This window comes from Columba livia, chromosome Z, assembly GCF_036013475.1.
Source record: "Columba livia isolate bColLiv1 breed racing homer chromosome Z, bColLiv1.pat.W.v2, whole genome shotgun sequence".
Taxonomy (NCBI): Eukaryota; Metazoa; Chordata; class Aves; order Columbiformes; family Columbidae; genus Columba; species Columba livia.
Window position 1 is genome coordinate 8,761,779 of NC_088642.1, and position 26,114 is coordinate 8,787,892.

Genomic DNA, 26,114 nt, shown 5'->3' on the forward strand with positions numbered 1-26,114 from the left:
AGAACTAATCCAATACCCCTGCTAAGAGCAGGGTCACCTAAAGCAGGCTGCACAGGGCCATGTCCAGCTGGGTTTTGAATATGTCAAAGGATGGAGACTCCAGCACCTCCCTGGCCAACCTGTGCCAGTGTTCAACCACCCTCATGACACAAAAACGAGTGTCTGAAGTAGAATTTCCTGCATTTCAATTTACTCCTCTCATAACATCATTGAGTACCACTGAGAAGAGCCTGGCTCCATCTTCCCTACTCCCCCACCAGGTATTTATACACATCGGCGAGATCCCCCTGAGCCTTTTCTTCTCTGGGCTGAACAACCTCAGCTCCTGCAGCCTCTCCTCATACGACTGAGGCTTCAACCCCTTTATTATTTTCTTTGCCCTTCACTGGACTCGCTCCAGTGTGTTCATGTCTCTTTTACTGGCAAGCCCAGCACTAGACACAGCGTGCCAGATGTGTCTCACCAGTGCTGAAGGGAATAACCTGGTCATTTTTAAATGGCTCAGTGTTTCTTTGGTTTTGTTAACAGCTGCCATGAATTCTCTGTTGCAGTGAGGAAGGCAGTTTCCTAGTTCAAACCTCAGCCAGAACGCTCAGGCCTTGACATTTTCACGGGAACACAGCTCTGTTTCCTGCAATGAACAGGAGCACTTCCAAAGACTTTATCTCAACTTTGTATTTTCTTCAAAATAAAAAGGCATTTGTACTCTTGTAAACCATACAAGGTCCCATCACTTTTCTCAACAGGCATATAAGGATAAATAGAGTAAAATACACAGTCCTGGGATTTAAAAAGTTGAAAGCCTTTCCTAGGACTGACAGATAAAAAGGAACAGTCCCAGAGTGAACAAACTCTGCTTCAGGACAGGTCCCTCTGACACCTCTCAGTGCCCTCAGATAGTCCATTTCTCTGTACGAGCTTCCACGCTTTTAACCAGGCCTTGTCCCAAAACCTCGAAGTCCTCCAGAATTGCCTCCACGTTGGGAACGCAGACCAGCTCATTGTTCAGAGATGTCACCATCCTTCCTTTCACGTTGGAGACCTGCAGGACACACACAAACATTGTGCAAATGGGAGCACCTGCTCACAGCTGCTTCACGACCTCTGCAAGCCCCAAATAGAAGTAAATCGTTGTCCTGTCTCATCACATCCAACCCCTGCCACACCCAGTTTTCTAAGCTTCACTTCTCAGCACCATCATTGCCCATTATTAGAGCTAAAAAGCTGCAAGAGTGGACCTTCCAGCCCCTTTTAGTGTTTACCCACAGACAAAGACCACAAGGCAGGGAGAGAAGCAATGGCCAAGGGCACAGTGGATATGGGAAAAGAGTGGAGAGCTGCCTGGTGTAGCCTGTGTAAGCAGAGCAGACAGGGTATGCAAAAGGGACCACACTGTGACCCTGAGTGACAGCTGCCTGGGCTCTGCTCTGCTGTTGCTGGGTGTCAAGACCTTGTGTGGGAAGAGATCTTTGGCTCCATGAGTGACAAAAACCCTTATGTTTAATCAAGCCACACTCAGCTCAGATGCAAGCATCTCATCCTGTCATTTCAACCCTGTGAATAACTGCGTTTCACAACTGCAGCTGAACTGAATGGCTAATGCCCTCTGGCCATGAAGAGAAGGGAGATAAATCACCCAGAGACTGACAGAAGAAGAGGCTGCCAACTCTGAGCCATGAGTCACTGGTTTCTTTGCGTCTTTCCTTCATAGAAAGCAGCATGAATCACTCCAGCATGCCTCACACCTAGCTTAACCACCCTCTAGAGCTTGCCAACCCACACAAGGTAGCTGGAAAACATCTCCATACATCAATAAGACTTGGGCAGTATGAACTAGGCTTGCAACCCCAGCTTCTTGCAGGTTGGGTATTTCTGGGTAAGACACCCAAAGCCACAAGAATGGGATGGTGGGCTGCACACACCGAAAGTCTTTGGCAAACAAGGCATCATCTGCCTCCTAGGAGAGACCACAGAAGAGCACCTGGGACAGAGAGCTCTGTTCTGATCCATGATCATGGTGTTGGGTCTTCTCAGTTCTGCTGATACTGGTGGCACTGTGGCCACAGCCCTGTCTTGGTTTCACCCTTTCTAAGGAGGAACAGAAATACGAGCTCCATTTGTCCAAGGTCTTTGCAGCTGACGAGAGTTAGACAAACCAATCACAACGCAGAAAAAACGTGCCACAGGTTTTCAGGGCATAAAGACAACAAGAAGCCTAGAGTCAGGAACTCACCTTAAAAGGCTGAGGCTGAAAGCTCAAAGGTTTCCACAAAACTGCAATCACTTCCCCACCATGCTTGTCATAGAAGAACAAGGCAAGATCGCTGAAGGCGTCCTGGGTAGAAAACAAAGAGAGGTTGTGCCAGACATCCTGGAGCCAGAGCCCATCCCTGATTCAGTCTCCTTACACAGGGACACACGGTAGCTCCACACCAACCAGGACCAAAAGTGCAGCTCTTCCAGGGGATTCACAAGGAAAGCAACTGGCAGCCCACAGATAATTCCTAGGTGCCTCCTGATGCCTCTGTTCCCCCAGTCTTGAAGGATACAGTGCATTGCCTCCAAGTTTTTCATGCAGACCTCATTGCTGACTACCTTTTCTGTCCCAGAGAGCAGAAACAATGACCCACCACCTCCCACAGACCTGCAGGAGCACCCAGAAACCAGCATCCAAGTTAAGGACATTGGACCCCTCAGGTGACAACCCACTGAGTGTTCCTCACCATGGTCCCTCATCAGCTGGACCTGGCAAAACCAAGCTATCCTATCCCAATGTCCAACAGCCATGCTCAAGATCTCACAGTGCCTCAGATGGCAAGAGGTGGACCCTGCCCAACAGGCAACCCTGCCACAATATGTTTCACTACACGGCAGTGAAGACCAGCCCAAATCAAGGGTCTATCACTGGAGGCCAACATCTCGAGCTCTGCAATCTGTGCAACCACAGTATCAAAGCACCTGCTGTCAGTACACAGTGTCTAAACGGAAACATAACAGAAGAAATTTTAAGTAACACAATGCCCAATGAAGTGCAAAGAGGTGGAATGCTCACTGGAGGCACTGCAGGAATCTGCTCCCCTTGCCCCTGTGTTCCAGCAGCTGTGTCAATGAGTAGATCCTCTGGCAGAGCTGGGCAGGAAAGCTCAAAAAGAGATCTTGCATAAATAGATGACTGAAGCCCACAGTCTGGTTTCCCCAAGCCCACGCAAGCTGGATTCCCAGCACTGTAGAAGGCAGGTGATGAATGCTGCAGCAGAAGTAAACAGCACTGTGTGCAAGCAGTTGCTACAGCTCAGCACCCAAGATGCTGGCACATGGAGATACACATCTCGAGTGCAGCTGAGCAAGACGGCCAAGAAGCTGCTCCCTGACACATGTTCACCTTGGTGGAGATTAACATCAGGCAACAGCACAGGTTTACTGGGCAAACAGCCCCCAGCACCAGCACAGGACAAGTTTCTGCACATGGCCTCAGCAACTCTGGAGCAAACTACCGCAAGACATACAGACCCTCTGCTCCCTCTTCATCCTTCTCCTCCATCCCCTTAGTTTTTCAGCTGCAACTCAGTCACACTCTTAAAAAGCAAAGGTCTCTGCTGGCATCATGGTATCATGAGGTTTTAATGAGGATGTGTGTGAAAGACTCAACCTCCAAGGCAAGCTTGGAACGGGTCTTGTATGGACATACCAGGATTGCAGTAGAATGAAAAAGAACGTGGATTGGGTTGGTATTACCAGTGATCCCAAAGGGTGGGGTGGTATTTTAGGAGTAAAGACCTGATAAGCAGGGTGGGGTGGTGCTGTCTGCAACCTCCAGAGCCACATTTATGAGTTCAGACTTGAAGTATCACGAACAGCGGGCAATACGCTTAGGCCATCAAGCTGGGAAGAACCTGAGACCTTCCAGCTCATCCCACTTAATGGGATCGTCACAGGGGCAAGGCTGGTCAAGGCATCATCGCGCCAAACTGGCAAGAAAAAACACTGTCTAAAAACACATTAAGAGGTAACCCGCCCTGGCATTTCTCAGCTGAGAGGCACTGGTTACGCTCAGAGCGCAGTCCACAAGGAATACTCCTCTTGCCGAAAAGCAAGCAGCAGGAGGAAGGGAAAGATGCTCAGGGCACGCTGACTGCCAATGTGCAGCTTTCTGAACCAGAGGGGAGCACAGCATGTGAGAACCTCAAAAAGCCCCACAAGTCTACAGGGCAAGGTTGAGCGCCACGCAATGCTCCCTACGAGAAAGGTAATTTTTTTTACAGGCATGTCTTGCTGGACACGAGCCAGAAGCATTGGTGGGAAAGAAGCCCTCCTCCCAGGCTCAGCTCATTTCCCAGTAAAACCATTGTCTGACCTGATACCCGGCACCTTTTAACCAGACAGAGAGCAGATGTTAAGAGGATGACATGCCGTTCAAAACCCCAGCAAAATGCAAGCTTCTGCACTTGCACAGCTCCCAGCACCATCCTCTTGACGGTGCTTCAGGGCAGCCTCGCAGAGCTGTGGAGACGCACATTCATCTCGTGGGAAACTGCAACATTACAAGGGTCTGGTGTGTTAGTCACCGTGCTTCTGTTTGTACAGGGGCTCTGGCAGTAAAAGCAAACAGTTCACCTCCCTTTCCACATCCCATGCTCAGTGCCACCAGCTTGCCTGAGCCTGAAAACACCTTCCTCAAGGGAAAGTTTAAGAGAAAAGACAGGGAGTTCATATGAAGCCCTACTCCCTCCTCAAACTGCTGTATCTTTGGTTGCAATCCAGTTTTGAATGCCCAGGAAAAGCTCTCCCTGCTCAGGAGGATCCCTGCCATCAGCAAAACCTACAGCGGGTTCCCAGCTCACAGAAGCACGAGGGACCTGCAAGCTCAGGGCTGCAATTTGGAGCAGGCTCATCGTCCTGGGAAGGGGTACACGGCACCTGGAAGATTAGCTCAAGGTCTGTAAGGAGCCATCTGGGCTGCAAGAATGGAAGGATGGAGAATGGTGTCGAGTAATGCAAACCCCTGATCTTAAATGGGATTAGTGGATTAAGCTGCTTGGACAGAAATGTGGATTTTGCAACAAGGTAAGTGCTCATTGTTAGTTAAGCAACCACACTGTTGTTGTTTAGGGGTGGGGTTTTTTCCTCTAACCATTTATCCACCCATTTTTTTTCAATGCTCCTACTTATATCCAGAGATCAGGCTCATTGCACCACAGCTGCTGGAAAAAGAAGAGCCATTTGGGGAGCTCTCTGCACCCAAAAGGCACGTAGCAGTTCTTCCTGCTGCAACAGCAGTTCAAGCGGTAAGTGGGTCAATCAAAATTCACTCAGTACTTAAAATATTTTAAGTGCTCTCAGCGAAGGATCTACCAGTATAAAAACATATTAAAATCTACTTACTTGCATTGAACTACTACATTTTTGGTTAATACTTCATGGTCCTTGTTATCCTACTGTGACCTGGCCCTGATGCTCACAGGTCACACAACACAAAGCCTTCCCCCACACCCAAACAGAGCAAGGAACACTGTCAAGAAAACCAGGCTGGGGTTACTTCTGTGTCATAGGGGTTTTAAAAGAGAAAAGAAACCTGGGTGTAAGGTTCGGGATTCAGCTGGTAAAGGGAATTTCAAACCATCCAAACCTTCACACCTCTGAGTGCCTCATCAGAGCCATATGCACATCCTTGTCCTGGGCTTTGGGGCAGTGGCAAAGTATGGCAAGGAAAAATGACACCAATGCTCTCCTGGCTGCGTCGGCAAACACGCCTTGTCCACCAATCTGACTAAACATCTAAGACTAAAGTCTTCAGTCACTTCCTACAGGACAAATCCCACAGGACCTCTGGGAAGGCATGAAGAACACAGAAGAAATGCAGCCACAGGCACCCTCTGAACTCACCCAAGGAGCACCAAGGATGATGCTTCGATGCACACAGGTATGTCTAAACGTGTATGCACACGCATGTGCATACACCTGCAACCCTGGGCACTACACTAAGGGTCAAAGAGCTGCTCCACGGCTGTAAGATTGGGGAATTTTCTGCCACCTCTGCTTCTCTGAGGACACAGATCCAGGCAGGAAAGTTTCCTCCATGCTTTGAGGGCCCACACAGCCTTTCCAGTTTGTCTCTGCCTGTTTGGAAGTTGCCATAGGAGGAGTCAGCCCTGTCAGTCAAAACAGGAAGGGAGTAGTCTGACCTGAAAAGATTCCACCAGTCCCAGCTACATCCCATAACCACAACTTATATACTGTAAGAGACCAGGAGCTTTTAATACCATTAATTCTTTCCTAACATGCAGCAGCAAGAAACACATTCCTGCACTGTGGGAGGAAGAAAGGAAAGGGCTGTAACTCTTCCAGATCAGTCTTGTCTGAAGGTGCAAGAAATGCAAAACATTGCTTTAGAGGGAAGGATGCATACAGTAAAGCAGGAAACATATTCTTACCCATCTGCACAGGAAAAGATCTGCCATGTACAAGACGGGCAGCTCCTCTGCCATGAGATCTCTGACACACATGTGCAGACAGAGGAAGCTTAACTCTCAGCGGAAGAGGGCACTTCACAACCAGTGACCCAATGAGACCAAATGCATGGTAAGAAACATCGGGTTTTTTAACAGGTGCTACAGGCACACAGATGGACAGGGCTCAGGCAGTTTCACTCAATGTCCTTTGCTATGACAGAACAACTCTGGACCCTGTGGAGGTGACCAGAGTCTTTGTGCTTTGTGAGCTCCTGAATGCATGCAGATAGGCATGGCAAGTGTATCCACAAGTCCTGTGTCCTTGGATCGGCTCTTGAGCTCTAGAAGACAGTCAAACCACCCTGGAGCAAAGATGTGCTGACCAAGTCTTCCCATGCGATGTCCAGTGAATGGCTGGGGGTTCTGCTCCTCGACAGCCAACATGACACTGACCAGCCGTGTCATGTCATAGAGATGCCACAGGAGCCTCATTTGAGACACTTACACCGTAATTTAGCTTTTCTAGAGAGTCCCTGCCAGGATCAGACCCAGGGTATGCTCACCAGCGTGCTCAGAACCACAGGCCCTGGGGAAGCCGGTGATGGGCTACAGCTCCAGGGAAGCCCTCTCTGCAGAATGTCTGGAACCTGCTTTCCCTCAAAAGCATCTGTCTGCAAAGCCTTCTCATCTGGATAGACTCCCAGAACAGGCTTTTTCTATCTGTCCTGGAATTGAAGAAATTGCCATCTGAATTCCAGGACCAGACTTGGATCTCTACCCAGAGCCTCCCAGGAACCAGAGCAACTTGATCAGACCAGCTCCTGCATCATGTCTCCTTGGAGCAAGAAAAAAAATGAAGGCAGTAAGAACTCAACGCCTCCCCTTCTTTCATTTTGTCCTCTGATTAGGCTCCCTGGGGAAGGCATGTAGCAACCCTCCAGCTCCAGAGTGCTGGTGCCTTGCTAACCCCTTTGATTTGAGAAGACACCTCTTCTTCCGTAGTAAACAGCTTGGACAGGAGAAAAATGCGTCTCCTGGTTACTGGGCAAGACACTACTCTCTGTCCCCGTTTAAATCCCTTTTTCACATGGCCAGCTCAGAAAAGGGCGGTTTCTTTTTTGCCCACAGAAGAGAACAAAATCCCACAGCTTTGCTGCGTGGCAGATGTCTCCATTGCTGTAAACCCACCACAGCTGCCCTGTCAGCCTCATGTACAACCCTCTTTCTCAATTCTGTGGTTTGTGCTATTAAAGGAGAGCAAATTACCTTGAGTCAAAGCCAACCAGTTCTGCATCCAAGTTGCCTTCTCATCCAAAATTTCTCATGTTCACTGCTGTCCAGCACCAGCTTCTCACTGCATATGGGTCACCCCCAGGCTGACCAAGGGGAAGAGAAACACACGGGTGCTGGAGAGGCTACCAAACAAAGCCAGATCAAAGCACAAAGCCAATGCAAAGGTCTTCCCTTTAGGCAACAACACTGTACACTGCAAACCAAAACTGGATTATTCTGATGGGGTAGTTTCTACCGACAGCTCTGCATCACCCATTTGCTGGTGACTCCACAGTGCAAAGTCAGCTTTTGAGGACTTTGAACGCAGGTGGACGCAGCTGAGTTATCGGAAAGCACGTGCAGCATCACCTCTGTCACTCTTCCCGGGGAAGAAACACCTGTTTTCCCAGAAAGAGATATTCATCAGCCCCTTCAGGTCTGGCTGCTACTGATCCAGAAGCTACAAGAGCCAAGTGAACTGGTACTGCAAGATATCTTCAATATGATGGCTGCAAGGGAATACAGCTGTACCTATCTCAGAGCCTTCAAGATGAGGAAAAGCTGCCCAGCCAGGGCTGCAAAGGCAGACTTCAGGCTCTCTACCCCCTAGCTTGCTCTTCAGAGAAACTGTGACCAGTTCCTTCTCTGTTCCTTCCTGAGCACCCTCAGGCCAAAGGACAAGAGACATCAAGGAAACACAACACTGCTTCCAATAAGGCAATGTGACCTTCACTCACATCCATGTTTCTTCACTGGGATGTCAGCATACTGGATTTAGAACCAGTCGTAATTTGTAACCCAACCAAACCCTATTCCGAGTCTATTATTACCAGCATTAAAGATAACAGGTAGTAAAATTCAGTTTTGATGCCATAATTGACTGGATCAATTAAGTCATAATCGCTTAAAGGATAATAAAAGTTGCTTTCCAGGGAAGTCTCTTGTACACCTTTCACTTCTGAAGCCATTTGCTGACACCAAGTTTACCAGAGGCACAAAGAAGTCCTATAAACTGCAACACACCCTGATGAGTTTCCTGCTGAGACAGACAGCCAGATTTGCTGCAAGCCTGCCAACAGCCTCCCCAAGGAGCCTGCTGTCCCCACCGGCTTGTCCAACGGTCTCCAGGTCCTCTTCGCACACCAAGTCAGTGTCCTGTCAGGTCCCCATGAGAGTTGCTTTAGTCTTAACCCCAGAGACACAGCGGCTCCAGCCCCGTGCACGCAGGCACCTCCAGTGCCTTGGCAGCTGCTGAAAGGCTCCGTTCAGCTCTAACCCTGACTTCCAGCATGAGGTGGAGGAGGACTTCAGGCTTCAGGAACTCCCTACCCAGATCTGTGCCTCCTGGTTGAGGTTTCATGGTGGCAGGTTAAATCCTCATCATACAGGGAACAGAAGAGAGGGGCTAGTCTTGATATTCCTGCTCGGATAGATGGCAGGAAAGACTGAAATTGTGAATGGTTCCCAGCCGCTGTGCTTCCTGCTCCCTTTTAAGTTTTGTGCAGGGTGCTTCTCCCTTCCTTCTTGCATATCCTGAACCTCAAGAAAGCCCCACATACTCTCAGCAATGTGTCCTGCGGGACCTCCAGCTTCAAAATCACCTTCTTTCTCAAAGGCAGGAGAGCATCTCCTCTCCTCTCTCTTCTCCTCCATGACTTTCCAGTTAAACAAGCAGCACTACTTTCAGGGAAACTGTAGGACAATTTTGAGGTCTTCCTCAATTTAGAGATGTCTTGCATGCATCCCTGTCTCTCACTTCCTTGCCTCATCCCTCAATCTGTCCCAGACAGAAGGACCAAGCTCGCACCTTGCTAGACCTAGCAGCTCTACTGAAGGCACAGCACATTCCCATAGACTGGGCAGAGATCAGCACAAACAGCAGCTGGTAGGCAGCATGGGAGGTAACAGGTCTGTGCCTAGGCTTGAGAAACATTCAAAGAAGCCCATCCAAGTCTTCTGTGGTCACCTCCTGAGCTACATGGGTTAAAGTGAAAGAGGAGCCCAGCATCTTCCAGCCTGAACTGGAGTTTTAATTCAAGCACCTCTGCAATGCCTTCTACAGACATGGAGGCAAGATCTGACCCTTTCTGCTATCCCTCCTTGCAGCTGCCACCACTCCTGAGCCTGGCAGCAACAGCAAAATGCTTAGTGGCTGTGTAGCATTAGCCAGCTTGGGGGCCAGCAAATGCTGAAACCTGCAGAGTCTGTACAAGGCATCCCAGGAAGAGATGCTACCCAAAATCTATTTTTGTTTTGCTGGCACAACTCCTTCCCCAGTGCAAGCTTGGAGAGAAGCTGATACCAAAGCTTCAGGCAAGAGAAGAATATGGGAAGGTGGGCAAAACCCTCCTGGTGTGTCAGTCAGGAGAAGCACAAGATGAAAGACCTCAGACCTGCCCTGCAGCCTGGGAGCACCAGCCAGGAGCTGCAAGAGCACAGCTAAAGCTGGAGCACCCCCAGCTCCAGTTCTGCCTTCCTGCAAGCAGCCACTAGCACAGCTCAGCTGCCACAGAGACCTGAGGAGTCAACACTTGCTGCAACAAGGGAAATCCCAGTCAGATAACCAGAAAAAAATATTCACAGCGGTCATAAAATACTGGGCCAGGAAGGTGGGAAATCTCCATTCCCAGACACAGCTGGCAGTTAACATCTAATGTCAAAGCTGACTCTGCCCTGAGTGGGGAACAGGGGGCAGATCTCTCTGCAGCACCACCCTGCCAAAGCCAGCCTACAGTTCCTATAGCAGTTCTGACACCGCTCGCAGCACTTCTGTGGGTAAGGGATGATGGCACTTGAAAGTTGAGCCAGGTTTTGAAAAAAGGCCATCACAGCCCCACCTCTCTGCACATGAACATTTTATTCAGCTACTGTACACTAGCAACAAAGAGGCAGAGGCTGCACATCTGCAAAGTATTGCTTGTCCAGATCCGGTGTGGATCACCACTGCCACCCAGCATCTTGCATATCTCCCCAGTTTGCTGAGACTTTGGCACGGCTACACAGTGGAAAAGCACTGGGTTGATAACTTCAGATACTGATGTTCTCCATATACCCACATCACCAACTTCCTCTGCCATCACGCGTGTAACCATCCCCAGAGAAACCACTCTGTGACCAATATTCAGCCTCTATGGCTCACACAACCATCAGTCTAACAGCAGGAGCCCTGCTGGTATCACGCCATGGATTGCTGTACCTCCCCCCAGAAAATACAGGTACCTACCACTCATCAGGCACCCCACTTGGTACAAGAAGCCATGAAAAAAATCAATTGACAGACCAGAGACAAATGGCTTAAAGACACTTTTGCACTGAAATATCATATTCTTCAGCAAAAGCTCCAGGTGCTTTGTATATGTGGCCATTCTCATATCAGCAGCACTCCCATTTCCATGGAACGGGTGATGCAATCACCAGGTCTTTTGCTGAAGAAGTGATTTCAGATGCACACAAAGAGACTATCTCATGCAAAATACATAAAAGATGTCATAAACAAGCTCCTGCAGTGGCAGGCAATTAATGACACAAATAACAGAAGGCAGCTCCTCCTTAGGCAGATTGTCCCCTGTGCCTCTCCAAAGGGCTGTGCTTACCCTCAGCTCCTGGAGGTAGCACTGTACAGGGTCATAATCCACCACAGGGAAGAGGATCTTCACTGCAGCGCTGTTCTTCACCACACCCCGGGTAAATGATTTTAGTGGCCGGTCCACACCCTCCAGATGCCGAGGAATCTGGTTTGGATTCAGGTGGATCAGGACATCGTAGAGGTCCAAAGGAGGGCGAAAGACCATCTGCAGGGAGATAAGACCAGTGCTACTCAATATAGGACATAGGAAAGCAGGCGAGATCACAGAGGTTTCCCAAGTTTTTGCTTGCATTTTATTCTCTTCTCCTTACAATGTAGTATGCCGAAGCCAAATTTTTTGTGAGATAAATGACAAGTTTGCCAAAACATCCACAGGAGGAACATAGCTGTGGTGGAGCCACAGGAACCTCCAGCCCATACAGGCCACCCCACTCCTGGGTTCAGGCAAGTCCCTGATCCAGAATGGGCTCTGTTGACATCAGAAGGATCTGACCCTCACCCCCCTACACCCCACGCAAGTGCTGTAACAAGGATTCTGTAGAGAGCAAGGTGGTTCCCCCATGGCCATCTCCTGCTGGGCAGGCTAAATGTTCTCTGGACCACCAAAGTGCATCAGGAAAGACACACTCATTTGCCACAGCCCAACTGTACAGCAAGCTCAACCCTTAGAGGAGACACTCCCAGCCCACATCAGACATCTTGCCACAAGGACTATGCTCTCTACCCCATTGCTTTCCCAGGTGAGCAGAAAAATCTAACCGCTGTTTCCCGGACTTGGGGACAGTCCCTGGAGAAGAACCTTCCACAGGTCCAAGGTGGTCCTCTTCAGCCCTGACCAGAGAAGCCAGGAAGCCCACCTGAGTGCATAACCTTTGGGTGGGCATTTGAGAGACAGACAGATGGTGAGCTGAAACAGGTAACTGTACTGCATGCGGCAGGGTCTCAGAACGAAGAGGGGAGTCAAGAAGCTAACAGGAGCCAAACAATACCCAGGGGACACAAGGAGTTGTGCAACAACAGCATGGTCCCATCTGTCCAGCAGGAGCTGCCCCAGACAGCAGCAGCATCTTCCATCAAGCAGACAGAGGATGATGAGAGCAAGCCCCTTTAACGGATGGGAGCAATCCCAGACACATAAATATTTGGACAGCAGGATCTGGCACTCTGGACAGTGCTGCATTAAAATGGAAAAAAAAAAAAAAAAAAACATAAAGCTATGTGTATGTTTTCATGGAATAAATGATGCAGGGACACAAACAGAGGCGTGGGACACCGCCCAATGTGGTGCTGGCAGAAAATCCACTGCTCAGAGCTGCTTTATAGCCAGGCTGGGGAGAACACACATGTAGAACATCAGTCACCAGCACTGAGTCCCAGCTCTGGTCCACACAGATTCCCTTTCCCACCCAGGTGACCAAGACCATGGCTTACTGTAACCTTCCGGGAGCAAAGAAACAGATCTCACAAACCCACATATGCATCCACGTGAGAGCCAACGTGTCCCCAGGGAACCCAAATGCAGACAAAAAAAGCTTGGAACACCCTCTCAGATACATGTGAAGAGAAGGCAACTCCAGGTTGCACCGGAAAGGCTCTTCCCTCCTCACATCCCCACACTCTGCTTACAGATTAGCAGCCCTGGAAACAGCGTCCTGTGTTTATCCCCAAAGAAAGCTGCAGGTCTGGGAGGATGCTGGTATGGACCAGAGGGACAGCCTGGGCATGAGAAAGGAGTCCACTGCAACGGCCAAGGGGAGAGGAGGGGGAAGGAGGACCAAGGAGGGTGAGTCAAGGGGTTGAGAAGATGCTACACACAGGGACAGCTTGTTTCAGGAACTAACTGCACCACCCAGCTCACACTGCACCTCTTGGGTTTTGTTCTTGGGTCCACACTGCAACTGCAGCACAGCAGGTACATCTCAGGTGTGCAGCATCTCACCCCATCACATCCCAAGCAACACACACTGCTCCCACCTCAAGCAGATCTCACCTCTGAAATATCACCAGTGCAAAATGCAGCACAACTGAAAGCAACATCAATAAATCCTTTTTATATTGCCTAGGTAGGAAAAAGAAAACCACTATATGTGGGGTATTTTTCTAATGTGAATCTGTCACATCTAACCATTGTTTGGCTTATTGAGTCTTCTCAGCATCAACTGCCTAAGCCACTATTCGGTATGCCAGCCAGCTCCTCTGCAAAACGCACGTATCTCCCCTCAAAGGGCCAAAAACTGTCTGCATCTCCCAAGTCTATTTGAGTAATGGATGCTTTAACTTACAAGAGAAAATGAAAAGGGTTAAACTACATAATGCCTTGCTCCTCTGCTCAAATCAAAATAACATCTTCTTGAAGTGAGTGCTAATGTCCTACCAAAGCCTCTCTCACCTGGGCTTAGTTAGACTCGAGCACATGAGCGAAATTTGTAGTTACACCAAGAAAGAGTATCCCAAGATACTACTTGCTCCAGCCACAGACATGTGACCAATTCAATTCAAAATAAATTTTCCCCAGTCAATTATATTCTACCCCAAGATGTTATCCAGAGCTGGGTCCACCAGAAGTGAGGTAGCACAGTGATGCCTCAGCCTCGCAGCTCCCATCCTTGCTGCTCTTCGTCCTGGGGCAATCACATGTGGCCACAGCCTGAATCCAAATCACAGATCCCGGCAATGACCACCAATGACCAGTATGCTTTGCCAGAGCCTGAAAATCCTTATGCTGGCACTCTGGGGCGTTACCTTCACATCTTGGCTGTTGAGCGGGTCCATTAGCTGCTCCTCCAAGGCACGGAGGGACTCTGAGGCCAGCACGAGAAGGCGCTGCAGGATCTGGGGAGGGAAGAAAGCCAGAGAGTGAAAACTGGCAGTCCTGGATGTGGCAGGAACCCAGCTCACACAGATGTCACTGGTGCTGGCTCCAGCACTGGGGGCAGGGAACTGCCCCAAGCCAGCACCCACCACAGGGCAAGGACAGAGGGTCCAGCTCACCTGTGCTGAGGGTCGCTCTTGGGTCCACATGGAGCTCCACTGGTCTTTGGGGGTGGCGATGAACATAACAGGAAGGCGAGAGCGAGCAGCCATAAATTTGTTCTTGATCTCTGTGCAGTCAGCATCTGGGGATCGCAGGCAGATGGGTGAGATGCTCTGCCCCAACCACAGCCCTCCATCCTTCTCACCCATGTATCGCAACCCAGAAAAGGGCACAACAACAGGCTTTATCCTCTCCCACCCTCTGATCCCACGGTCCACATGCAAACAGAGTTCTATCACCATGGGCTTGCTCTGCTCTCACACTTCCTCAGTGCCTGCCTGCAGGAAATTTTGAAAATAAGATGGAGCGCTAGATGGACCTTTGCTCTTAACCAACCCAGGTAAGCCCAGACATGGCTCAAGACACAGCAGGCACTGGGACCAACATTGACTGGGAACTCATGTCATAAGCTTCTAACAGAGTTTGTACCTAAAGAGCTTTTTACTTGCCCCCCACTCCAGATATGGAAAAACTAGCTCTTGGCCAAAACCACTTCCTATTTAGTTCATCAAAAAAGCTGAAGTGTAGAAAAGTATCAGGTTCCAAAACCCAATTCCGCATATCAGAAAAGAAGAAGTTGAGGGAGTGCTGAAACCCACAGAAACAGCTGCTCCCTCCAGCACTGCATACGCCACCATCAAGCAGCTTGGCCTTTTCTCATAAATCACCTTCAAAAGCCAGCCATATCTAGCTTCCCCACCTCACCACCACCCAAAACAAAGACAATCCCATGGTCTCTTCTGGCTCCTGGGGAAAGACAGCATGTGTCCAAAAGACGGTCAGCAGACAAAACACAGGGAAGAGAGGAGGACTGCAGGTCCACCTGGACGTATCAACATGTTCCTTTGGAAACCAGAGATCTTCACCAGGAAACTTTAAATGCTTGGGAGGTAACGAAACCTGGAGAACTGCAGCCCTTTTCCCTCACAGGTTTTGAAACAGAGGACCAATAGATCCTCCCAATTATGTGAGTGGCGCAGCAGAGCTCTCAAAGCAGACATAGCGCAGGAGCCTTGAAGCTTCCCATTCAAGAGTCCGACTGCTCTCCCAGCACAACTGAAGGTTTGGCCCCCAAGAGCCAGGCCAAAGCCTCAAGCAAACCCAGCAGTTATGAAGGAGCAGAAGGCTTCCAAAGCAAGGCAGGACAAGAGTAAGGGAGGGCAAAATCTCCCTGTCCTCAGCAGAAGCTGTGACACCCCCATGTATCCAAGACCCCTAGAGCCAGGCACTGACCAAAGAGGGGTCAAGACCCTCATGCCACAGCTCTCCTGATTGCTACCTGCTCACCTGTGAGGCCAGCATTCAGGTTGATGATCAGAGGGTTGTTTTTCCAATCAAAGGTTGCCAGCAAGTTGAGGAAGCGCAGGAACCCAACCTGAGGAGAGCTGCAGACAAGACAAAAGTTCAACACCAGCATTTGCTCTCTTGGCAGCAAGAGGGGCTTGGGGGTGACTTAGCAATGCCCAGCCCATACATAGCCCAAGAGATGTCTGTGGTGGGAAAGGGAAATCCAGAACAAGCATGAATCTCTTCCCCTTCTCTAAATCACCAGGGAAAGCCTTTCACCCTTGTTCCTTCCTCCTCAAGTAACAGAAACCGGCAAAAAGTGTAACATTGTCCAGGTCACCCCATCTCCCACCACTGCCCTGACCCAGACTCCTGGGGCTGGAGTAAGAGGGAGGTGGAGAGAGGGCTGGTCCCACCTCCAGTGCAGCTCTGAACAGCACCAGCCCAGCTCCCACTGTGCCTCTTCCCTTACGAGGCAACACGTGTGTGAAGCCAGACAGCTGGGTCAATGCGGCTCCTGCTAGCAGGGTATTTTAGGAGAGAGGAAAGCATTCCAGGCATCAGGCTGTTAATCCTGGCTACTTTGGGGAAGGAAACCAGACTCCAAGTGCAGGGCAAAGTAACCTTTTGGCTCCACACAGAGCAATAACAGTCCCTTTAACCTCATTTTGCTCCCTCTGGGCCAGATTCCATCCACCTGCCGGGAGCCAGCAAGCAATTGGCACTGCAGGATTATTTACCAACATGATACCTCAATTCAGCTTTCAGCAGCCAGCCTCCTGGCCTTCCCTCAGAAGTCCTCTCCAGCAGAGAGGCTGCAGCCACCAGCACCACAGTAACATCCCTTTCAGGTAACCCAGTAGCCCCAGCATGCTGGTAGCCACAACACAGCCCTCACCCCTGCTTCTCCAAGCCATTCCCTGCAGGACAAGGGGCCCCACCAGTCCTCAAGAAGGTACAGGGCACCCCACAGTTGTGCCACCAGCACCAGGAGGCCATGACAAAACTTGCTCCCATCCTTATCTCCTTCCCCTCCCTACAGTGCACTGGGCTGGGGAAGCCACAGCCCTGCAGCATGGAGAATCTCCATCTTCTCTGGCCAACCGCTCCCAACAGGGCTTGGAACAGTGTTTTGGCAGCACAGTGGACTCATACTCAGTACCGTGCACTCTCCCAGCACCTCCTGCCCTATCAGCATCCCATCCCTCCTCTGTACCAGGTAAGGAAAAAAAGCATGAAATCTACATTAGGTCAGCCCGGGCTTCTCATCCTCACCTGGGCGGTGTGAAGGGGGCCGGGTGGAGGAAGAGAAACGCCACAAGGAGGTCCACACACTCCTCAGAGATGTTGTCGCTCAGGAGCTGGGCACTGACCCAGCGCTTGGCCAGCCGGCAAGTGCTGCCAAAGACAGGGTGCTGCTGCTGGAGCCTGTGTGAAAGGAGACAAGCCACTGCTCAACCCACACCTCCCAGGACCCAAAACGCCCTCTGGCATTCAGCAGAAGGGAAGAGAGAGGCAGACATCCACCTGGAACATGTGTGCAGCATCACAAGCACAGGGCATACTCTGTGGAGGTTGAGATTTTGGGGGAACAAAGGGGAAATTCTGCCACATGCTCTTCTATGCAGCTCACTGGTACTTGTCTCCCTACACCAGTGACCTCAACAAGGACAACCAGTGCCATTCTCACCCACATTCATCCCCTCCATCCTCCCACAGAGCCTCTCAGGAGGTGAGCAGAAGGGCCACTTCCTACAATGAGCTCCTCTCCCCACCATCATTCTGCAACTTCAAGGACATCTCCACATTGGCTTCCACACACATCCTGTGCCCTGGTCCCTCTGGGACCCCCCACCTCACCTACCCATGCAGGGAGCTGGTTAAATAGGGCAGATGCAATGTCTCCAGCTCCAGCTGCCGAGACTCCTCTGTGTCCTGGTACTTCAGCATCCCTTCTGGCGTGACCACTTCCTTCAAGATCAGGGGCTCCCGGTGGTAGGCTACTTGGAGACGGAAAACGTAGCCATCCTGAGATGGGAGCAGACAGTGAGGTCAGGCTTGGTGGTAACATAAGCAGGCTGGTGTGCCACGCTGCACCTCAGGGATGCAACAGCAGCACCCTGGCATCAGCAGAGTCTCACTATGCTCTTTTCTATGCGCTCTATCCAAATCTTGGTTCTGCCCAATGGGACCATGCCCACAGACCCCACCTGCCTCTTCAGTAACAAGTGAGGTCTGAAGAAGGTTCCTGCTGTGCCCCTACCTTGTACACATCAGTGTGGGTGACAGCAGGTCTGCAAACCAGGTGGTGTTGCTCCTGGAGGAGCTCAGCAAGCTGGAGGTGGAAAGCCGCCTTGATGCGCTTGATGGCTTCTTTGTCCTGTGGCCACTGACCACTGCCTTCCATGTGGCAGATGACTGGGGACAAAGGGACAGCAAGAGGTCAGTGAGCCCCACACAGTAATGAGGTGTAGGAAGGGGACAGCTGGGATTAGAGGTTGCAGCAAGAGAGCAGGAAAAGCCAGGGCTCTGCTCCTGCCTGCAGCACACCAACACTGCAGTAATGGAGCCAGCATTGCCACCTGCCTCTGCTTCCCCCCACTACATCATCTCCCACTCACACTGCTCCCCACTTACTTGTCAAAGGGGCTATGTAGGCTGGGCAGGGCTTCTCCTCTGAGGGAAGCAGCAAGTGCTTGGTCTTGATTTGAGTATGGAAGGAATAAATCGGCTTCATGGGAATGGGCGGGAAGACCTGGGAGAGAACAGCAACCCGGGGACTAAGACCAAGGAGCAGAAACCCCCAGCACCACACACCCCCTTGCCCCAGAACTCCCGCTCCAGCAAAGCACCCCAACACAGAGGGCTTGGCCAACTTGTGCACAGCCAGCACCAAGGATGGGACAGCAAAGAAGACACACTGCACTACCTCAAGGGCTCTCAGGAGCCATACAAGCAGAGAGTGACTCATTCTCTGTTCCCCCTCAGTCCAAGGCCTCCCCCAGCTCCACACAGACCCCCCATGCATGGGCTGTGCCCGCAGACACTCACGTCTGTGTACCGGAGGGCTGGGTGGACACCCTGTACAGCAGTCACCGTCAGCGGCAGCCCCTTCAGGTTCCACAGCTTGCGGCTCAGGTCATCGTAGGAGCAGACAACGCTGACCATGGCCTCCTCACCTGTCCCCGACACCTGCAGACACACAGGGAGCCTCTCCATCTCTCCTACTCCTGCATGGATGCCCACCTTGTCTCCCTCCCAGGCTAGCAACACAGCCAAGCTCCAAGGAGCCAGGATTGACACCCCAGGAAGGAGCTTCTGGCAAGAGCACTCAGCAAAATGGGGAGGTAAGAGAGACAGAGGGAAGCCAAGGGCAAGACTGTGGCTCCCCAGCAGCCACAGGCATCCATCCCAGAGGGTGTGTTTCAAGCAGCAAGTGAAGTTATTTCCTGTGCAAGACACTTAGGTGGTGCAAAAAGCTGTACTGCCAGCATTCTCATTAGGAAGGGAGAAGCTAAGAGTGATTTGGGGCCAAAGAGACCACACACTGGCCAGGTGAGAGCTCTGCTAGTGCCTCTCATTGCCAACACAGGCAGCAGTTAACAGAAAACTGCTCCAACTACACCCTTAACCAAGGTAGAGCTGTGAAGCATGGCAAAAGCAAAGACAACATATCCAGTGCATCGCAGGAGCCCTGGGGAGGATGAACGAGAAGCTCCAAAAGGAAAAATGGTGCTGTTCTGTCTGCTTGCACCTCCCAAAGTGCAGCAGAGGAGCCTGAATAAGAAGGAGACATCACTAACACCAAACCACTCAGCTCAGACACAGCCGAGCCCAGCCACACACAGCCAGCCAGCCTGTGCTTTATGGCAGAGCAGCAGCACCCTCTGCGGGGTGCACCACAAATGACAAACCCCCATTCTGTCTGTCTCTGGAGCTGGTTGTACCATACACCTTCCCTTATCCCCCATGTCTCCCAACCACCACAGACTCCCTAGCTGCCTGCAAACAAGTAGCTGGGGGAGCACAGACACTCCTACCCACTGCCTCGTACATAACAGCAAGTTTCTCCTTCATATGTCAAGGATTGGCAACAGTCAGACTCTTAAATGCCCCTCCGACTGTGGGAAAGCGCATCCCCTCTCAGCATGGGGTTCATCCACCCTGCTCACTCCCGGCTAGCTTGCAGGGACATGGCACACACAGATTTTGCTGCCTCACCACACAGCAGGCTGTACAAACAACTATCTAATTCCAAACCTGACGTGTGGCTCTGTCCAGACCACAACTGGTCCTGGCACAGGAGACTTTCAGTCAGATTTGGTCCCCTTTGCTCTTAAAAAGGAGAAAGGCAACAATTTCTTTCTCCATCCAACAACCAGCTAAAGAGCTGCTTTCATGAAAGACCAGCAAAGCGGTGCCAAAGTGCCACGTCTCATTTCCAGGCTTTAATTTTACAAGCTGGAGAGCAGAAGTAGGGAGGGGGATGTTTTCCAGCCTTCAGGACACATCTTTTTCTTTCAGATAGATAGGCAACACTAGGGAGGGGTCAGTGGGCATGATCTTGCACTTCGCAGCATGTCAGGAAAGGCCCTTCTGGGTTTCCCAGGTGGGCCTATGGGATGAAGGCACGAGAGTGTCTGGCCCAAGACCTGAAGGATGCAGCACCTGAAAGGTGCAGCCAAAGGAGCACAGTGGGACAGTGATATATCCTCAGACAGTGTGGACATACTGGACAGAAGCAGAAAGAGGAGGCCAGTCAGACGCCTCCTGGAGAAAATGGGCGGGCTACCAGAGCAAGAGGACTTTTGCAGCTATGCCTTGGTTGGCACAAAAAGGCCCAGAAGATCCAAGCAGAACACCATGCTGCCCATCCAAGAGCTCACCGGCAAGCATTTTCCTTACCCTTGCTTCCTTCTCTTGGGAACCACCTAGCTGCCTCAGGGCTACAATGCCAAAATGACCTTCTCTCAGCCCTTCCCATACCTCTCTTCCCAGAAAAACCCAGCCACACTGGGGGAACAACTGTACCTCTCGCCCAGGCCTGATCACGGACTCCAGCAGGGCCCCAGTGTAGCAGATGGAGGATTCAGGAACGTCCATGTGGCTATGTGGAAGAAGACAACAGAGGATCAGAGGTCTAAACTGCATTGGAGGCTTTCCAATGTCATAGGGAGACCCAACCTTGTGAACCACTACAGGGTCCCAGAGGACTTCACAAAGCATCCTGCAAGGCTTTTATTCCAGTTCCACCAACGAGTGTCCCAACATCCCACCTGTACGTAAGGGCAGAACCATGCTGCCTCCTTGCCCTTAGCACTGCCATCAGCAGAAGCTACAGCACCATGTCCTTGCCCTCCCCACCTTCTTTTGAGAGGCACCTTGCAGCATCAGGACCACAACTGAACTGAAATGACTTACAGATTTCAAAGCCAAAACAAACCACAATGTCCTCTGAAGCACAAAGCTGACAATATTTTTTCCAGGGACATGGCACAAGCCAGGAGAGCAGCAATGACCACACACAGCTGCAGCCTCAGCGGCCGTTCGGTACAACTTACAGTTTCAGGAGGTGCCTGACGATCTGCTCAGGAATGAGGCGTTTCTGGCAAACAGTGTCAGCCTCCCATACCACTGCTTCGCAGATGCTGCCATCCTGGAACCGCCGCAGCTCTGACTTCTCCCCCCAGAAGGTCCGGAAGTCCTGGGCCTGCAAGGGACATTGGCCAAGCCAGGTCAGGGACACAGGTCACCACTGGGACTGGCCAAACCATTTCCACAACCACCAGCCAGCCCCACAGCCATCCACAATCACAGCACAACAGCAGCTCTGCTACACACCACTCAGCATAAGCAGTGCAACCCTCACCTCAGGGAGATCTGCTTGCGGTCCCTTCTCCAGCACACTGGCAGCAAACTCAGGGACAAACAGAAGCCCAAACGTCAGGGGCCCGACATCCTTGTGTTTTGGGGGCTCAGTGTCAATCGGCCACTGTGGGAAAATGGGGAACATGAATCAAAAAGAGAAATGAGGCTTCTGGGATATCAGGCTGCTAGACAAACCTCCAGCTACAAGCTCTTGGGTCCTGGGCAAGCACAGCCAGGGAAAGCCCTTGCTGGGCCACAAATTCTCCCCAGACCAAGTCTCCCAGCTGCACCCCACACCCCAGCATGCAGAACCTCAAGTCCTTCATTCCCCACAAAAGGGTCAGGCCTGTTTTCTGCCCCAGCCAGCAGAGATGCCCTCCCTGTGCCCAGCAGCACCACAAGGGACATATAAGACACCACATGCTGCAACAGACACAGTGTCATTGCTGAGCCACGTTACCTCAGGGATCTGGGGCAAGGAATGAGCTACAAGCAGTGCTCTCCCAGACAGGCCACGTGTCAGCAGCGAGACAATGAAGGGAAGGGCTGCGGCCACGTAGTTCCCACCCCGATCCATCAGCTCGTTCAGCAGCTGCATCTTCTTGCAGGCACCCTGCAGCTTGGAGACATGCTTCAGGCTACAGGAGGAGGACAGAAGCTGGTCACCAAGGAGAGAAGCCGGCCACCCATCTCTGCCACCAAACCCTTTCTGAGAGAGATGCTAGAGGATAGATAAAGTGGGGAGAAGAGGGTCCTGGCCCAGGATTGGGGCTACGAGAAGAAACACTGCACTTTGGAATATCAGGATCCACCACAGGAGATGGTGGTTCTTGGGACATTCATCATTCCCAAAAACCAAAGAATTCCCCCCCCTCCTCCTGGGAAGCTATCTAGACAGTAAAAGCAGAATGGCCAAATGCAAGAAGCACCAGTGTCTGTCTGAGAGCTGTCCGGGCCACCTCCTCCCAAGCAGATCTGAATCTGCTCCAGTCCAAAGCCAGAAGCAGCTCGCTACCATCTGAACAGGCCCCTCAGCATCACCCCACCAGCACAGCAAAACTCACTAGAAGACATGGTCAAAGGTTCTGAGCATGGGCTTCGTGGTCATGAGCAGTGCCTGAAAGCCGTCCACCATTCGATCATCCAAAATTTCCATGGAGCGCTTGGCTTCAAACTGGACCTGAGTAAAGCGACAATACAGAGCAAGAGCATACATGAGAGGGGAAAAGGAAAGTAAATCCCTCCAACAGTGGTCACCGATGCTCCTCCATCAACCACAGACAGCCCAGCTCCATGCTCACCAGCAGACCCTGATCCCAGTCAGCCTGTTCTCAGCATGAAACCAAATCACTAACAGCTATCACTGCTGGCCAGACAGTCCCTCCTGGATATCCCTGCCACGAAGACACTTTTTTTCTGCTCCAAAATAGTTATTTCTGCTGAACAGCTGCTTGGCTTCACTTAAAAGTGCCCAGGAAAACAACTTTCCTCCACCATTCAAACGAGACAGGTAAGGCAGCACTACATCCAAGTCTTAAAATTAACTTCCAACCTTCAGAGCTGGAGATGAATGTTAAAAGCCTAGAAAGCAACACTGAACCCCTCCCCCATGTCTAACATCCTTCTCCAAGAGTCCTAACCACCCTCTGCCTGGCTCAGCTTGCTCCCAAGATGGCATCTCAAGAAGCCACCACAACCTGCCCAGTACCTGGTGGTATTTGCTGGCAGTCATATCAGCACAGAGGTTCACCAGCCCAGAGGGATCCACAAAGACCACTTCAAACGCCTGGTGGAAATCATCCAGGACAGGCTGGAAGAGCAAATAACAGTCCTCAGAGTCACAGTGCAGCAGAAACACCAGAGTAACACCACCTCCTTGCCATCCGACATCCCTGTAACAAGCACAACCCTGCCTGGGGAGCACTAGCAGCACAGCCAGACACAGGCACAAGCACCCCAGGAGCGTTGCTCACCAGAGAGACATCTGCATCCTTCACCAAGCTGATCCCCGTCACGCTCAGGTCAGTGGTGGCTGTGGGCAGACAGGAAGGAACAAGTCACACCACCATCCACATGTCCTTCTCTGGTGAGGGTGGTACAGCTACACACCAATACCACTGTGGTCTCACAACATAAACAGTGCTACAGCATGATGCTGGCCTCCAACACTACCCACCTCTCTGCAAGCTGCTCCATCCAGCCCTCCTCTGCCTTCTCATCCCTTTCTGTCCACCCCACCCCACTCAGCATCAAAGGGAGAAAAGCCACAATTCCCCCTTCTCTCTGCCATTTTCAGGCTTCACACAGAGACTGCTGACACCTGGAAACTCACCCAGGAACTGCAGGGTGCTTCTCAGCACCTGATACCCACTCATCATCTTAACAATCTTGCGTTTCATCAGCAGGTAGCCAACAAGCATGGAGACCAAGAAGCCACTGAAGCACCCCAAACCCTGTGAAAACAAAGGGCTGAGTCAAAAAGAGCTCAACAAGGCACCAAAAGCCCCAGAGCCCACCCCACGTAGCTGCTTCAGCCACCAAGCCCCAACCCCAGCAGGAAGACATGAAGGTGAAGCCCTATATGACAAGCAGAGATATTGATCCCCTTGCAGAAAGGTAACAACTGAAAGTTCTTTGAGAAATTGAATGAATTCCCCACCCACTACATCATTCCCAGGATCTCAAAGAAGAACCATCCCAGTACACACAGACTCATTGCAACTCACAGCGCAGACTGGAATCCCTTGACACCTAACACAGATCAAAGTCACAAGCCCACCAGCCCACCCACCAGGACCAAAACACCACCTTTTCACCCCTAGAAGGGAGAGCAGGCCTAAGGAAGGTCAGCCAGGCAAGCAGAGCCTGCCCTGTCCCCTGGCACGGGACATACCTTGCTGAGTTGCCGCTGGTTCAGCCAAACTTTGAGAAGGGCCAGGCCATCCTTCATGCCTGGGAAGTCAGTGGCTGCACTAGACAAGAAGTGCAGGTGGGAGAGCAGAACTGTGTCGCAAAGGATGGAGTTGTTGTAGTGAGGGGTCGGGGGCTCAGCGGCTCCTGTGCAGGGAGATGACAGCATGTTGGACCCAACCACAAACCTGCTGTTTACACAAAACAGCTGCAGCAAACTGGGTGCAGCCTCTGGCTGAACTGAGCAGCACCCTGCTCCCTCAGGGCCTACCTTCTTTGGGGGTGCTCTGCTCCATGAACCAAGCCATCCGGACATTGTTCTTACTGGGGTAGAAGCGGCTGGGTTTGAAGAGACCCGGGGCAGGACAGGCATGAAGTCGGACAGTGACCATCTTCTCATCCTTGCCTGTAAGCACCAAGGAACAGATATGCAGGAGGAAAACAGGGAGCATCCCCAGCTTGGTTAGAGGAAAAAGCTCCTTCCCAACAAAACTCAGCAGCAGTGGAAATCATCTCAGAGCAGAGAGTGACCATATCCCACAGCCAACAATAACCCCAAGGTCACGTTATTCATGTCCAAGTCCCATCTTCATCCCCACTGGCCAGCCTGGTACACCAGCACCTTCCTGTCCACCCTGGCCTTGCCACCGCCTGTCCCAGCCTCAAACCCGCTATCACCTGGGGTCTGCGGAAACCAGCAGCACCCGGCAGCCCATGCACTCCCTGTCATCTCCAAGAAGAGCCATATTGTGAGCAGCTGCCTGGGAAAGGCCAGAGATGGCAAGGAGCAGGGATGGGGAAATCAGAGAGGACATCGCTAGACACAGACATGTTTTCGTAGGGTCTACTTTACTCCCTGGGCCAAGGCTGGGGAATCCAGTCATACTACAGAAGAGGATGAGAAGGGAAAGAGACTTTGAGGACTAGGCTCTGTGTGGAGGCAAAGGAGAACTGGGAACATCAAAACTCCAAAATTTATCACCAGTTGTGACAACAGCCCCAGACTGACCCCTCTCCAAAGGGGCTGTCACATGGTATGAGACCACCATCACCATCCTCCACCTAACGTCAACCCCCACTCACAGTCCCCACCAGAGCCAAGGCTCAAGTGCTACCTTGAGGCCTCAGGAGCAGGATGGGTTTGAGATGGTTGCTGTTCATATAGGCAAACTTCACACTGCCAAAGAGCTTCTCCTTGGAGAAGTGCTGGGCAATGTGGGCCAGGTAGAGAGCTCTCTTCCGGTGGTAGCGCTGGTTCAGATTATCTTTGTCTTGAAAGATTTCCTGGGAAGAGAGGGATGGGGTAAACTCATTTCGCATGCCTGCAGAGGCCAGTAAAGCACCCATCGCTCACCCCAGCCCCACAGGCAGCCCCATCTCCAACATGCAGCTGAAGCCCCAGGGAGCTCCAAGTCAGTCAGGAGCTCTACTTTGCTGCTGGCTCACCAGGCTCCAGGATCACAGGAGACAGAGCAGAGCCATACAGCTAAACAGTGCATCACTTTGTCTCACACCCCACTTGAACAAGTCTGGGCAGCAAACAGAGGGAGCTCTAGAGAGGTAAAAGCCTGCAAATGAGTCAACAACGTGCCCTTGTGGCCAAGAAGCCAAATGGTACCTGAGGTGCATTAAGAAGAGTGTGGACAGCAGATCAAGGGAGGTTGTCTTCCCCCTCTATTCTGCCCTGGTGAGGCTGCATCTGGAATTC

The 26,114-nt window shown here is 51.4% G+C and overlaps 1 protein-coding gene and 1 long non-coding RNA gene across 3 annotated transcripts in view; one reads left to right on the forward strand and one right to left on the reverse strand.

The window, feature by feature from the left end:
- Positions 1-660: 660 nt before the first annotated feature.
- Positions 661-26,114, reverse strand: part of NOL6 (nucleolar protein 6) — a 29,584-nt gene continuing 4,130 nt past the window's right edge. The window contains exons 5-26 of the mRNA XM_065046957.1: positions 25,522-25,690; positions 24,678-24,812; positions 24,390-24,553; positions 23,829-23,949; positions 23,470-23,528; positions 23,205-23,306; positions 22,561-22,676; positions 21,957-22,134; positions 21,498-21,620; positions 21,190-21,338; positions 20,660-20,735; positions 18,680-18,820; positions 18,266-18,383; positions 17,892-18,046; positions 17,493-17,656; positions 16,904-17,056; positions 15,629-15,726; positions 14,299-14,423; positions 14,050-14,139; positions 11,315-11,512; positions 2,234-2,335; positions 661-1,042 (exon numbers count right to left, since the gene is read on the reverse strand). Coding sequence (XP_064903029.1) covers positions 893-1,042; positions 2,234-2,335; positions 11,315-11,512; positions 14,050-14,139; positions 14,299-14,423; positions 15,629-15,726; positions 16,904-17,056; positions 17,493-17,656; positions 17,892-18,046; positions 18,266-18,383; positions 18,680-18,820; positions 20,660-20,735; positions 21,190-21,338; positions 21,498-21,620; positions 21,957-22,134; positions 22,561-22,676; positions 23,205-23,306; positions 23,470-23,528; positions 23,829-23,949; positions 24,390-24,553; positions 24,678-24,812; positions 25,522-25,690 — 2,886 coding nt within the window. The 3' untranslated portion in view covers positions 661-892. The remainder of the gene's footprint in view (positions 1,043-2,233; positions 2,336-11,314; positions 11,513-14,049; positions 14,140-14,298; positions 14,424-15,628; positions 15,727-16,903; positions 17,057-17,492; positions 17,657-17,891; positions 18,047-18,265; positions 18,384-18,679; positions 18,821-20,659; positions 20,736-21,189; positions 21,339-21,497; positions 21,621-21,956; positions 22,135-22,560; positions 22,677-23,204; positions 23,307-23,469; positions 23,529-23,828; positions 23,950-24,389; positions 24,554-24,677; positions 24,813-25,521; positions 25,691-26,114) is intronic.
- On the forward strand, positions 2,330-8,582 carry LOC135577399 (uncharacterized). Of its 2 annotated transcripts, XR_010469180.1 has the most exons (3): positions 2,330-5,064; positions 5,176-5,285; positions 5,808-8,582. It is a non-coding gene; the product is annotated as an uncharacterized LOC135577399 (long non-coding RNA). The 2 variants fall into 2 exon arrangements; XR_010469179.1 differs by having other exon boundaries at positions 5,176-8,582.